Here is a 15,269-nt window from a genome sequence, read left to right as displayed (position 1 = left end):
CTAACAAACGAGTCAAACACACGACAAATAATATCGTCTGTACCGGAAGCTTATTGGTAATGTGAACAAAATAAAACAGCTTTGATCAGCTATCAGTTTGTCACAAAATTTATGTCAATCCACTCTCTGCCTGCAATGTCTTATTAATCTCCGTTGCCCTACATGTCTTATTATTCTCCCTGTTTTTGACACATTTATTTTTTCTTGCTTAAACTGACTTACATTCATCTTCTCCCATTCCTTAATGCAATTTATATGTTTCTTTCCTGGAGTACCAGGGGAAAAAACAAACAGAAAACCTTTGCTGCATACTGCATACTTATTTCTTCATAGTCATCTGCTTGGTAATATCTCCAGATATGAAGAGTCATTATATAAGAACTATAAAGTCAACCCAAATACTTTTTAAAGGGACAAGTTCAAGGAATTCAGTGGACACACTGAAAAGCATGACTATAATGAAGCTGAATGCTAGATGGCTACCCAGTTAAAGTCACTACTACCACCACTACTCAATTAATTAATCAACATAGTGATAAAAAAATAATAATATATGTGCAATGATGCCTGAAGTTTGCAACTGAGTCCATGGTTTGTTTAACAGTTCTATTATTTTTACTTAACCCTATAAATACTGCAAAATATCAAATTAAATGTTATAAATGACATTTCTGTAGAAATGATATGTTACTATAATTTAGCAGTATGGGAAATAGCTTTAATACAAAACACAAGATTATCTTTTTATGTTTCCCTACAACCCTTGGTTTTCTATATATTTTCCAGACGGAAAATATATTTGTTGAAAATATATTTTAAAATATATTTTGACTAATGAATTTCACGGGGGAAATAAAAACGGACCGAAAACCAAAAATGAAAACAATCTCGCTGATTCTCCTTTGCTATTTGGTCACTTTTATTTTGAAATTTCCCAACCGGATGTTATTGGTACGCTGCGGCTTCGATGTTAGTCGTAGCGTTATTCTGCTACTACCATGTTTGCTAAGTGAGTGAACCATGGTCATGGGGACTTTTTAGCTCAGTTTCTCTTGCTGTTGGAGTCAATTTCTTTAATAAAATGACGACTGAACGTAACAACAATCCCGCCTGAGCTTTTAAGGTATTGGTGTAATATTTCTATGCATTTTTATTATATATTTTTAGCGTGGACACGGTAGGTAGGTGTCTGCTGATTCAGCTGGACAGCAATGCTAAATGTTTCAGAAACATTGCTCTTCAACTCTGAATAATTAAGTGTAAACTACAGCATTTTGAGACCGTTATTAATTAATTATTAATTTTTACTAATAGAGAGAGTTCTGATTGGTTTATTTACTGTTCTCTCAAAAATATATCACAGAAAATGGACATTAACCTATAATCTGAGAAATTAAAGTATAAATTCCTGCTCTTTTGGTTTTTGCTGGGGTTTTTTTTTTTTTTTTTTTTGGCTAATGTCCTTGGTATTGTATTAGCCTAGATTTGATTGGCTGTAATTGTAAAGGAACTTTGCAAATTAAATTCGATTGTAACCCTAACCTTCCCTAATTTTAGCTATTTTAAAAGACGCAAAACTACTACAACAATTTAATTAAACAAAAATAATAATAATAAAAAGTCGAGAATCCAAATTAAATTATAAAATTCTTATAATAGTTAAAAAAAAAGTAACCATAGCCTCTTGAATCCTCTCTCATTTGCTAACTTTTAACCCTCAGGATGCAACAATCTGTATCGAATCGGTGCTTTTCAACAAGTATTGCAAGTAAAATCCAAAAAATAGTCGAATAAATTCGTGTTCAGCCTTCCCGGATCTTTAGGGGTGTGTCCATCCCAGAATTACTCGTCTCGTTTGTCTCCATTCTTCTTGCATAACAGCTCAAGCTCCGTCAGGCTGGAAGGAGGATTCTTTAAAATCTATTTTCCAGTCCAAAGATTCTCAGTAGGGTTTATGCTCTGTTCGGGTTGTTTTTCAGATAAATGGTGAACTTCCACCTCAGACACAAATCATTTGTAGTGTGTTAAAGTGAGACCAGTCAACCCAGCAGCCATGTTTTTGGACTGTGGGAGGAAGCCGGAGTACCCAGAGAGAACCCACTGGGAGAATCGACCCCACAGCATGACTATTTTTAATTTTTAAAATTTTTTGTCTTTACACACCAGAGCACGTTCTTCCAATTGCTTCAAGCTACTCTTTTAACACTTTAATAAACGAGCATTTTCCCCCACTCGTCAAATTTTAAGATAAATGATTTAAGACTTATTTTAATGGACTTTGATGTTGAACAAACGGACATGTAGATCATAAGTCACTGAGCAGCATGTTTAGCACTTTGGTGAGAACGGCTCCATGTGCTTCGCAGCTCCTCTGTCCGGAGACGCCGTCCGAGCTTCCAGCGCCGGTCAGTGGGGGGTGGCATGGATCCTCTGGGGGCTCGCTCCCAGTTTGTGGATATCCAGTCCCTTCCGGTGTGGCAACAGCAGCTGAGTGAGGAAGCCGAGGAGACACCGCTGGACCAGGGGGACGGCCCGCTCGTCCACGAGGCCTTTCCCTCGCCCTTCCCTTTCAGACCGGACATCAACCGCAAGATCATCCTCTTGTGAGTCACTCGTGTGTTTCCTCACGCTCTCGCTGCAGAGTGCAGTTTTTTTCTTTTTTCTTTTTAATATAAGCTTGTGTTTTTTCCAGCCTCTTATTTGGTCGTTCCTGCTTCCATTTCTGAATCTGTTGACAGGTTAATGTAAAGTCTTCAAACTTTTTCACCAGATTTGCATAAAGAATCTGATTCTATAGAGAATCACGTTTCCATCTAATGGGAATTCTGAATTAATTCAAAACACTCAAAATTCGTTTTGTTTTGTCCTCCTAATTTTTTGTAAAATTATATTTTGAATAATTCTTCGATAGTTTTTTTATTATTATAATTTAAGAAAAACCGACGGCTAAGTTAACCTCGTACTGGTAATTTAAATTACTGATGGAATTTGATACATCATGGAGCTTTATAAAATAGTTTTAAATTAATGTTCTGTTTGTTTACATCGTCTTTTCCTCTTGTCAGTCAAAGGCAAGAGGAGAAGAAACAGAATCTCTCGACTGTTGGAAAATAAAAAATGGTTTCTGAATTAAAAGTCGTTTCTGGATCAAAAACTTTAAGAATCAAAAATCATTGTAATCGAATCGTGACCCTAAATATCCAAATCGAATCGTTAGACACTGAAAGATTCACATTTCAATTTTTCACATTTTGTCATATAAGACTCTTTTTTTAAAATAAATGTATTGGTATTGTATAAGAAAGGGAAACATGAAGTAAGAGATCAGTACGAGATGGAAGAAAATGGAAGCATCGTTTTCAAAATAAATCAGGAATAAAATGTTCAGAGTTTTCTAGGTGTTTCTTTGATCACAAATTGTTAGGAGATATTTTAACCAGGCACTACACAGCTGTTGTCATGGCCTGATTAATCTTGGAGACAAACACCAAACACGTTATCAGTCCTGTGAGCACTTTGGTCACGATTGGGCTTTTTTCACCCTGTTATTGTTTAACCGTTTCAGTCCAGGCCTTTGTGATTGGACACAATGAATCAGAAATCCTGAGAGGAGGCTGATGGGATCATAGACATGTTATTAGCAGATTGGACTCGTCGCTAAACCACATTGCAAACGCAGATAACAGGAGGATCTGTGTTGTAACCATGTCGCTGTTAATGCTTAATATTAGCATTGTTTAAAAGTATTTTAGCATTTTTCCTGCAGTTCTCTGTGACATGCTGAGTATAAACTGCTGGACGAAATAGTTTTTGCACCACGCGCCTAGCGGATGTTTCGAAGTCACTTCCAGCTTTTTAAATCTTTAAGAGGAAGACTCAGTTTCGCAATCATTTGTAGCACTGCTCCAAAAACATTGTAGTCTTCCTGCCATGAGCGGTTGCAGGGCTGATGTCACACTGTGTGTGAGAGAAGGAGCACTATAAACATGACTTCCTGTTTTAAAAGCAAAGGTAAGGTGGTAAAAGTCAGGGCTGAGTGGCATGGATTTTAAAATTTGATTATATTTTGTGGTATTTTTTTAATTGTGATAATAAAAGTGACAATAAACTGCTTTTGGCTTCTTTTCAGTCCTGCTGCGGCAGCATGTCACAGCAAACTTAGCCCCATAAACAAAAATACTGCTCTTAAAATTTTTTTTAAAGGTTTATTCAGGATACTCGTTACATAAGGAGCTGATATTGTTTTCGCCAAATTCGTAATGTTGTATGAAATAAGTTTAAGTGGTTAAATGAAAAATCTGCAGAATGTGACATGTTTTCATACTTGATGAAGAAATTCATAAGGGGCCAAACATTTTTTAAACTCTCCTGCAGTTTGAGGCAGCCATTTCACCAATACTAACTCAATTAGATTAGTTTGTGTGAGAAGTTTAAAGCACCTCTCCATGTTTCACTCGGACCGGTTTAGAATCAATGGACACTTTTAAAGGCTTTAAGGACGACCGCATCACGTCCCCGGGGCCTGACTGACTGCAGCAGCTTCTCTGTAGGAGCCTTGTTGTTGCGGCGGCCCCCAGCAGGAGGAGGCACATTCCTGCTCCAGTAACATGACCAGAGCTCAGCGGCCCGCGGGCCGCGGCATCTTTTAGCTTGTGACCGTTTAAAACGAGCTTATGTGTCACGGCTCTTTGTGAGGTCAGCAGGACGGATTCCTTCTGCTGCTCACTCCGACCGTTTAGAGAACCAGAGTGTGATTAGAAAACTCCAACATTTACACAAACGCTTAATCTCTGCTGCTGCATTTGCAGAGTCTGTCAGATCAATAGGTTTTCTCTGTACGTTTGAGTTACAGAGTAAATAGTTAAATGAGAAATAATCTGCCTGATAAACTGTGTAGATGGTTGAATGTGACGTCATTAGTGACGGCGTTTGGCCTGTGTGACACTTAACTTTTTGTTTTTTTCTCTCTTTGGAGCTATTAGAGTCGGCCTCTTTGCTGATTCACTCCATCTTTTTTTTTTACCTTTTCTGCTTTAATTTCCTCTTGTATTAATTGACTCACCGTTCTGGTCGGAACAGAAGGTCAAGTTGGAGGTCAGAATATCATGTTAATTTTGGGCTTTTCACATTTTTGTGACCTGTTCTTTTTCTATTCTCTTTACGTCACATTGCACTGAAATGTGCTTAAAACAAACAACAACAAAAAGAGTCGGTTCCACAGGTTTGAATATTTATTTTTCTCAAATCACACCTGGTTCAAAATGCGTTCAATAAAGTAAATCTCATCTTAAAGATTTGTGTCAGGACGCCCCAGTAAAGTCATTATTGTGAGTGTACACATATGTTTGAGCCTTGGAGTGTGTGTGGATTAGAGCAAAAACACAATAAATGTGACATTGTGAACTGGAAAAATCAGTGAAAGTGTGTGTTGCACAGTCAAAATAGCTGGTAAAAAATGCACCATTAAAAGCCCATACGTAACGTTGAGTTCATGTCCACTACGACGGTGTGCAGTCATTAAATCAGAACTGTTTGTACCTCTTAAAATCAATTTAGTAAACCCCATGCAAAGATGTTTTTTCTCCCTTCCTCTGCGTCATTTTTCATCTTTCTTTACGCGCATGAGGAGATGTTTAATAATCCTTTGGTCAGGATAGACTGAATCTTCACGCCTTGGCTGTCCAAAGGAAGTCGAAACGACTGTTTTGATTTTGTTTTCACAGCACCGGGGACGTCGCCCTGCTGAACTGCACTGCCATTGTGAACACCAGCAACGAGTCGCTGAGCGACAAGAATCCAGTGTCGGACAGCATCCATCAGCTCGCCGGGCCCGAACTGAGGGAAGAACTCGTGAAACTCAAAGGTAGAACCGGAGGGAAGAGCAACAGAGAGGATGAAAACAAACCAAGAGGCAGAAGCTTCATATGGAGATCTGCACCTCTGGAGGCCAGGAGAGTTTATTTTAGTCCTGTTGAGGTTTTATGTGATAGACCAACACAAAATAGATGCGCCGACCGGATATTAATATTGTTATCGATCCCGATATCGAAAACAATTCCAGATCAGGTATCGTTGAGAATGTGACCGATCTCTAAGGGCCGATCTATTCAGTCTAATTCTGTGCTTTATTATTTATTTTACATCATATTTAGGATTCCTAACTGCACTTTCTGAAGCGTTTGAGAAAATTTGCAGTTTATTTTTTACATTTGACCAAAATAATCAATCTGTTGTTTCAGTTTCTTCATTACTTATTTTAAATTGGCTGTTATACTTCTGACTCAACAGATTAAAGTTGTGTTATTTTTACATGCTTCACCAGGCCTGTGAAGCTGTTGGTGTATTTAAGTGTGCTGTACCGGTGCAGAGTTATCAAATAGTAAGAATAATTCAGTACATTTATTTATTTCTATGTTTTAAAAAAAAGAAACGATTTAAGTCAATCTAGCGCTGCTTTCCTGTATCGGATTGTTATCTTTGTCGGTATCAGAAGTGAAAACGGTGAATCTCTGTGCTTTTGTGAAGCAGAAGTTGTATCAGGTGTATTTTGTGTGCAGGATGTCGGACCGGCGAGGCCAAGCTGACCAAAGGCTTCAACCTGGCGGCGCGGTTCATCATCCACACGGTGGGACCGAAGTACAAAGCCAAGTACAGGACCGCAGCGGAGAGCTCTCTGTTCAGCTGCTACAGGAACGTCATGCAGCTGGCAGCGTAAGACCCAGCAGCTAAACCGGCCACTCAGTCCGTCTGATCTGGGCCAGCTTCCTTACACCCGCAAACACTCTCTGGTTCCATCTGGCTGGGAAACGGCCCGGAGCGATACCCAGTCCTTCACTTTTGTTGAACATTTCTTTCCTCACAGATGTGACCTGGTGCGATAAACATGCTTCTTCTTTTTCTTTTTAAAGAAAGCAAATCTAGTTCTTCCAGAAATAATACAATTAAAGCGTTGGATCATTAATCAAATTTGCAGCCGTTTTGGCTTTTAAAGTCGAAGTGAAAGCACAATAAACTTGGAAAGTTTAGAAATTAGAGTGTTAGAAGGTGAAAAGCTACTCAGACGTTCCCTCTTTTCAGAAAAACACAACCTTTTAAACTTTGCTTGTTTTAAAATGCCTTTAGTTTTTACTAAATTAGAGTCTTAGGCTTTCTACATGTGTATCTTTATAAAAATGAAAATATCTGCCACATTGTTTGAAAAAATAACATCGTACTGGATTGGTTTAAGAAAAGTGTTCATCCACACAAACCCACTGAATTACACCACCGAGCGTTGTTTTGAACATGCCAAACCCATAGGGGGCGATGTAGTGCAAAGCTAAAACCTGTGCCAGTCAATCACAATCCTCCAAAACGACGACGACTTCCTGTTGGGAGTTAAAAATGGCACCAAGAGATTCATTTGTGTGGCCGGACAGAGAGGTTAAACTACATTTTATTATTATATTTACATTATTATATTTTATAACTTATTACATAAGTTAAAAACATCCCTGAGGTTTGATTGCAATTAGACAAACAAACCTGTGAAAATGTTTCTTTCTTCCATTCCTCGCAGAGAACAGTCGATGGCGTCTGTCGGCTTCTGTGTGGTGACCACAACCAAACGAGGCTATCCGCTGGAGGACGCTGCACACATCGCGTTCAGTAAGGCCCGTCCAGAAGCGTCTGTCTCTTAACGCTTTGAGGGAAACGCAGACTCTTCTCTTCTTCTGCTCTGTGCTGGCGAAGCCGCGTGGCTTAATGGACATGTTGTGTCAGAGGAAAAGGAAAGTAAAAGAGTTTAAAAGGAACCACACCCAAAAACTACAACCACTACCTGCCAGCGGCACCAATACTTTCCACACTGCATTGAGTGAATCGGTGACAAGTTACTGGTATTGGTTCTGTTACCTGTCATGGAAAGAAGTCATGTGACTTTGAGCTCAGTGGAAAGGAGAGAAAGCATCTGAGTGCTAACAGCTAGCAGGCTAGTCGACTCCACAATGAATGTTTTGGCCGTTTGTGGCGATCTAAATCAGACTGAAAATGTCCACATCAGGGAAACACTGTTAGTTTACGTTAACAGTGTTTTCATCAACAGTTTTTATGTGCATTTTGAAGTATTGCATTAAAAAAGGTTCATTTAAATGGCAAAATTTGAAATAACCTTCTCAGTTTCACAAAAAAAATGTTTTTTCGCTAACTTGAGGTGGTTTTTGGCTTTTCTGAAAAAGATTTGACTCGCTTAATGGGAGATGGAAACACATTTACCAAATAACCAACCACTCCCTCCCACTGGTGAGTCTCTGCCTTACCAGGGGCACAAACCTCAGAGAGGTGTGGTCCATGCTGGCGTTAGTACTGCCATGCGTAACGTCTACATCTGATAAAATCATGCTTTGTGCAGCAGCCCGGTTGATTCGCTCCAAGCCCGTAGATGGAAACGCACCTTTTTTTTGTTTTTTGTTTTTTTTGCTCAAAATTCTCATGAGAATTGGATGGGAACAGCAATTAGCAAACTCACCAGTATTAGCCGAACAACATCTGTGTTCCTGAGTAAAGCTAATATTAGTTCATCCTGTTGGCAGCATTGATCTGGTAATTCAGCTGCGACTCATCAGGCCTCTCTGACCCCAACAGGAATGAATGATTGAAGTGGAAAAAACATGTCGGCACGTAGCACAGTTTTCCTCGAAGCCTCTCTCTCTTGTTGGGGTTTTTCGCAGTTCTTCTAGGCGTTGCTTGGTCTGACTTCTTGGTATATTTGCCCAAACATCCATTGCAACCAGAATTACTGATAGACTTTGTAACACTTTCATTTTAAAACACCAACGTGAACAAGCATCAATGTAAGTCGTGATGCGTATTTAATGACGGCGAGCTACAACGAATGTTAAGTTTTAAATGCGGGAGCTTCGTTTGGTGTGCTGATCTCACTAATGCCTCCAGTAACAACCGTGTTTTTTTTTGTTTGCTGTGTTTACAGGAACGGTGCGCCGGTTCCTGGAGAACCATGGAAACGGCATCGACACGGTGGTGTTCGCCGTGTCCGACACAGAGGAGGTCAGTATGACACCGATACGCACCAACGCTACAGAATTATCCACAAATACTGGAAGAAATACATTCAAGCAAAATCTGTGTTAGAAATTGTGTTTGGTCTAAATGCTCAGACACGGTGTCAGCATGTTGGAGTGACTCTGTAAATTATTGTTCATCGTTTTTGTTTTGGTTGAGGCATTGCTGCTGTTTCTTTTTTAATTGTTCCTTCCATTTTTGGATGCTGTGCAGATGGTGGGATTTTTGCTTCTTCTTTACCTTTGGACGGTTGTTATGATGCATTTCTGTATCAACGAGGTTTTGTTTTTACCACTCGGAGCAGCAAATTAGTCATCCAGAACAGTGTTTTTCAGAGTTGTGGCTCAGAGAACTGGATGGAAGTTGAGAAAAGAAAATGCGTCTGATAATTTTTTATAAAATCGATTTTTTTTCCAGTCATTTATTATAAAATATTATAAAATGCTCCTCAAGCTAGCGTAGCGAGTGCAAAATAGAAAAGTTTCTGACGAGGAAAAGATTCAGTCCAACTGCTAGTCATGGCTGCCTGAAATCAGAAAGTATGAGGCAAAATTTACGCTAAACAAATGAATTACCAATGAAGGTGAGAAAAGCTCTCAGAAAGTTATTCTGTAGGGTTGTCTTCTACATACCACTGTGTGATATTGTTTGGAAATTGAGCAGTTTGCAGGTCATAACAGTCTTCAGTCAGAGGCCGCTTCAGATTTGATGTGAGACTGACTGCTACTGGATCTCCACGGCATCACCATCTATGTTAACTCTCTGAAAATACATGGATTTCAAGAGTTACATTTAATTACCCTTTTGGGATAAATCGAGTATTTTTGAATTTAATTGAAGCACTTTGTTGGAATCGTCTTTTTTTCTAAAGGTGGTGAATAACCTTATAGACGATCTTACGAAAAACTCTTAACGGTTCTCTCTAAAATGTCTGTAAACACCTGAAAAAACACTGAGATGAATGTGTGTGTTTTTAGTCTGTGTACAAGAAGCTTCTCTCGCTGTACTACCCTCGCTCCGAGGAAGAGGAGAGGCGCTGCCTTCCTCTCATCCCGGCTGACATTGGCAACTCGGAGGGCGAGCCCGTGGTTCCAGAGAGACAGATCCGCATCGCAGAGAAACCAGGCAGCCTGGAAGGTACGTCCTCCCATCGTTGGAGCAGAACAATCCGTTTGGAAAGGGGAAAAAAATAATTGTTATTTGTCAGGCGGTCGGTATCAAGTTTGGGGAAACGGAATCAGATCAAACATTCGTTCCTTTTGGCTTAAAAGTCAGCAGAACAAGCAGACGCATGCACAATTTGATATTTTCTCGCGTCCAGTCTTCCCTCTCAAGAAAAACATGTTTTTTTTTATGTTACAGATGTAGGCTTTTTTTTTTTATTTTGGCTTAAAAAAAATAACCAGAAATTAGTGACACAACCCCAACAGCTAATGGGTTAGAAATGTTCCTTTCTCAGGATGAAGTGTGGAAGCAATTCGATGTGTCAGTCAGACAGTGGAAACAAATCTCACGCAGACGCAGCTGGAAGCAGATCTCCGGTTTCCTGCATGAAGCCGAGTGAGCAGAAGGGAAGTCAGGACTGCGTTCATCGAAAACAGTAATTATCAGCAAGAGTCTAACTTTACAAACCTGCATTTATGAAGCTTTGAGGTCTAATATCCAGATCATTTGTGACTTTTGGACTCTTTTTTTTGTTTTGGCTAAAAATAACAAGATGTAGTCCAGTTCTTTTGGGTTCACCGTCTTGTTCTCATAATGTCCTGAAGATAAAGTTCTGAGAAAAACTCTGCTCTAAAATATCTTACTAATGATGGCTTAGCAGATAAGTGGAGATTATTTAAGGACAAGAAGCGCATAACGGCGATATCTGAACATGAGGATGTGTTTTTAGATGCTCTAGTCTAAAATAAAATAAAGTTCAACGAAAAGATCGAGAGATTCACTGATGGGTTTTTTCTGGCTGTTTTCTCTGAGTAATGAGCCGCTAGTTCTGGATGGATTTCAACTTTCTTCTCCCAAGTCTTACTGCACACAAAAGAGTAAATCTGCCGCAGATTTTTGGGTAGTTTAATGGTTTTGAATCCAATAAAAACCAAAAAAAAAAAAAAATCACAAGATTATACTCATGCATGAAAGCATACGACTCTATCTGGTTTTTATTAAAATAAAGATGAAAAAAGTGCTTTAAAGTTTGTGTTGTTGGTTTCTACACGTAAAACTGTGGAGGTTCTCAATTAATGCATTTAATGATTGAAGGAAAAATATCAGATTATTCTGTATTTTAGCTGCAAATCATTGATCAAAGGTGATCAGGATAAAACAGGCTGAATATTCTTTTAATTTCCTTTCGGGATCAATAAAGTACTTTTGAATTTGAGTCTCTAGCATCGTCCTCCATGCATAATTAACAGGATTGTATTGTTATTAGTAAAACATACAAATTTATTGGTGTTAAGAAAGTTTTCTTTCTGCAAACCTGGATTTTGAAGATATTGAAGTAAAAACAATGTTGATCGAAGGCTCCAGCGCCCCCCTGTGGTCACAAACACATGTCACAATTTCAGATTTTTCTTTCTTCTATATTTCTGTCTAAAACTATGCCAACATGAAAAATATAGCAAAAACGACAGAAACAAGCACATATATTTAGTTTAAGTAATAAATCCTTCACTTGCTTTGTCTATAAGCAGAAAATAAGATAAAAATATGAACTTTATCAACCAGGAATGTGGCGCGTTACAAATGTCAATGTTACGTCATTTAGGAGCCATCGCTAAACTGTTCTGATGCTACTAGCTTCTTTGTTTTGCAGCAAACTGAATCCCACTGTTTAACATTAAGATGAAATATGACTAATTTGTTTTCATGTAATGTGTCTGACTGGAGTGGATGCTGCGGGTTTGATTTGAGGGAGAGCAGAGCATGTTTGTAACCGTGCAAGGTTTCTTTATGAGTGAGAGCAGCGCAGCAGCACCGTGAAATGAAACTCTCCTGCTCCTACAGAAACATTCATTTTCAATTCATCTCGAAAGAATAGATCCCGATTATCCCAGGAAAAGTGCATATGCAGCTGTTTGCTCCTGACAGAAACGAGTCAAAGAAGCACAAAATATCAGCCAAGCCCCCGGTCCGGTCCGGTCCGGTCCGCTCCGGCCTTCAAAGCTCCATGTACTCGGTAATCTGCGTGACCTCTGGAGCTGCACGCGTTCTAAATGTTAGGTTTCTGGGAGCTGGACTGTGAAAGCCAAAGCCTTTGTCAGCCAGTGAGGTTTTCCAACTTGAGTCTGTTGTCTCGATTGACCTGAGCTGTGATGTCTTCTGGCGCAGAGCTTCAAAGTTGGGAGATGTGGCTTCAGAATGTGGATCCAAAGCAAGCAGGCTCGCTGCAGAGGAAGCCCAACAGCAGCCTCACACACACACACACACACACACACACACACACACACACACACACGGCTCTGTCAGTGCTGATCAAATGTTCGCATATCGCATGTGGTTGTGGGGGGAGGAGGGCTTGAAGCGGAGCCTGGATGCTGTCAGCTGAGGTCATGACTCCAATGGCACACAAATAATGTCATGTACATCTGCGTCTGTGTACTGCAATACATGAGAACAAGCAAATATTCTGACATGAGTGAGGTAAGCAAGTTTGTGTTTTGGAAATAAACAGAAAACAGACTGTTTATCTCAGTCTGTCCCCTCACAGAACGGGGTTTTGTTTCTGTGAGGAGCCTCATTTAGGTCCAACGCATTCTTAAAAGACTTAAAGTAAGAGCTTAAAATGTCTTAAATTCATTTTTTAAACACAGGTCTTAGATTTAATTTAGTACATTGTGCATTTTTTTTCCTCATGGGAGTTACCTATGCAGCAAAACTTTGAGTCGCTCCTCAAGATGATTGAGGCTACCGCTAACTCTAATCTACCGCTAATCTAATTTGCTAAGATAGCAACTTTATCGACAGTTGGCTGGACAAAGTTTATATGTTTCTATGGAAATATAGGTCTTAAATTACAATCCTAATGGTTCTTAAAAAGTCTTAAATCAGTAAATTTAAGGCCTTAAAATGTACTAGATTCTTTTTTTTTTAAGTAAGTTGAATTTTGTCTTGATATAACTACTTTTCTGGTATATTTATTTAGTGTCATGTTACTTTTCTGTTAGGCAAAACTTTGAGTTGCACTCTGACCGTTCGGTTGAGGCTATCGCTAACTCGCTGCCAACATACCTGGATGAAGTTTGTGCGTTTCTGTGGAGATACGGGTCTTTAGTGCCCCTCATAATGGTTGTAAAGTCTTGAATTTAAGTTGGTGAAACCTGCAGAAACCCTGCATTAGAACCGAGTATGATCTGTTTTTGTCCAGATGAGTGTCAAGAGGAGAGCCTGGATCTGGATTTGGGTCAGGTGGGGAATCACGCCTTCGCTCGGATGGAGGGCGACGTGGACAAGCAGAGGAAGCTGATCCTGCAGGGCCAGATGTCTGAGGCGGCCGTACAAAAACAGCACCAGAGAAAGTAAGAGTCCTAGCAAAGGAAATGTTTCTGAAATGCATGTCTCCAGCTAAATATATCCCATTAGATAAGAATAGAGATTTATGATCAATTTCCAATCTCTAGTTCTTGTAAATCTTGAGCCTGTCACAGATTATTCAGATTTCTCTGAAAAACTATAAATAGCTGCTTTTCACTACAGTTTGGCCTGTCTTCTTGCCATGACTGGTCATTAATCATTTGCATTATAATTAGAGGTGATGTCACACTGTGTGTGTAAGAAAGCATTTACTGTGAAACAGGTTGTTACTAATTTAAAACAGAGATTCAAACTCCTGTATTAGCCTGGTTAGCATTACTGTTTCTGTTTATTCCCCTGAAAATGCCTCTCTTGTCTTAATTGTGAGATTTCCAAAAAAGCCGCCAATATTTCCAAATCCAGACAGAGGTTGGAAACGCAAAAGAGTAAATTGGATCAACTTTGCTGTAGTTTACTCTGGCAGTTTTCTACTAAGCTTTTCTCGCAGTCACTTTGCTTGTTGGCCACTCTGACAGAATGTACCAAGTCGAGTTCAAAGTGCACAGCAGTGAAGAGACGCCAACATCCTTTTTACTGTAGCGGCAAAAACAAACCGTTGACAAGCCTTCACAGAAAACAGTTTTCTTTAAAATAGCTCCTTACACTGTTTGAAGTTTCTCTGACTTATTTGTAAACGCCTCACGGACGTCCTCCCACAGTAACAACCTCCACACTGAAGAGGGTTATTGATGCGTCTGATGCATTTATGTGTGGTGCAGAAAAAGCATTTCTGTTGCAGTTTGTGAAATACACTAATTTTGATACGCTTGAAAACTCACAAAAGGTTTTTTCTGAAAAACACGACTTCTTTCAGAAGTGCCATGTTTCCATTAAACAAATATATTTTTGTAATTCTGTGGTTAATGGGAACGCAGCTATTAATGCACCAGTCAGGTTAAATACCAAGTAAAGCCTCTGATACTCAAAAATAAATTGGCGCAAACAAACAGCTTGTTCTTTAATGTACTGTAGTAACATTAAGGGTCTATTACACAGATGATCATCTTTCATCCAGTGAAGTTTTTATTTCATGGAAAGTGGTTTGTGGAATTTAATTGTTGAAATAAAACAAAGTTTACACTAAGTTAAGATGCTTTATAACCCTTGTAAAGAAATTGGCAAACAGAAAACTGGAAAATTTCTCTACACGTCTGTACTTGTATTTTTTGCTACCATTACTTTACTGAGTGCAAAAGCAGGTGTAAAAAAAGAAAGAATGCCTCAGAAGGAATCCCAGACGGGCTGTCAGAGTTTTCAGTGTAACTTAGAACCACCGAACTAAACGACCTGCTTTGATTTCCTCCAAACCGCAGCAGAGATGATTTGAAGCCGTCCACAGCATCAGCCACCACTTCACAGAGAGCCTCGGTTTTACCAGATGTTACTCGGCGGTTATGTTTCTGCACAGGTGTTGGTTGCATTACATTCACTGTGTAACAAAAAGCATCTTTTTTCTTTCTGTGTGTGTTTGGGTCCTGCAGCTACAGTCGCTGGCTGTGTCGAGCGAGAGCGGAGGATCTGTCGGACATCGCTGCGCTGAAAGCCTTATATCAGACTGGTAGGTGGGAGAGGCGGCTGCTGCTTACAGCAGCTAAAGTATCGACTGTTCAACATCCCTAGGCAGCCAGTTATCATCT

The 15,269-nt window shown here is 39.5% G+C and overlaps 1 protein-coding gene across 1 annotated transcript in view; it reads left to right on the top strand.

Annotated features, from left to right (window-relative positions):
* The first annotated feature begins 970 nt into the window (after positions 1–970).
* gdap2 (ganglioside induced differentiation associated protein 2) overlaps positions 971–15,269 on the top strand; it is a 30,247-nt gene continuing 15,948 nt past the window's right edge. The window contains exons 1-9 of the mRNA XM_014996733.2: positions 971–1,123; positions 2,367–2,603; positions 5,724–5,863; positions 6,558–6,711; positions 7,559–7,647; positions 8,969–9,045; positions 10,038–10,197; positions 13,427–13,577; positions 15,114–15,190. Of these exons, the coding sequence (XP_014852219.2) occupies positions 2,422–2,603; positions 5,724–5,863; positions 6,558–6,711; positions 7,559–7,647; positions 8,969–9,045; positions 10,038–10,197; positions 13,427–13,577; positions 15,114–15,190 (1,030 nt within the window). The 5' untranslated portion in view covers positions 971–1,123; positions 2,367–2,421. The remainder of the gene's footprint in view (positions 1,124–2,366; positions 2,604–5,723; positions 5,864–6,557; positions 6,712–7,558; positions 7,648–8,968; positions 9,046–10,037; positions 10,198–13,426; positions 13,578–15,113; positions 15,191–15,269) is intronic.

This window comes from Poecilia mexicana, unplaced genomic scaffold (genome assembly GCF_051168715.1).
Source record: "Poecilia mexicana isolate PSO_F unplaced genomic scaffold, ASM5116871v1 scaffold_2, whole genome shotgun sequence".
Lineage (NCBI taxonomy): Eukaryota > Metazoa > Chordata > Actinopteri > Cyprinodontiformes > Poeciliidae > Poecilia > Poecilia mexicana.
The sequence above is the reverse complement of the archived record's forward strand: the minus strand, read 5'-3'. Positions and strand labels throughout refer to the sequence as shown.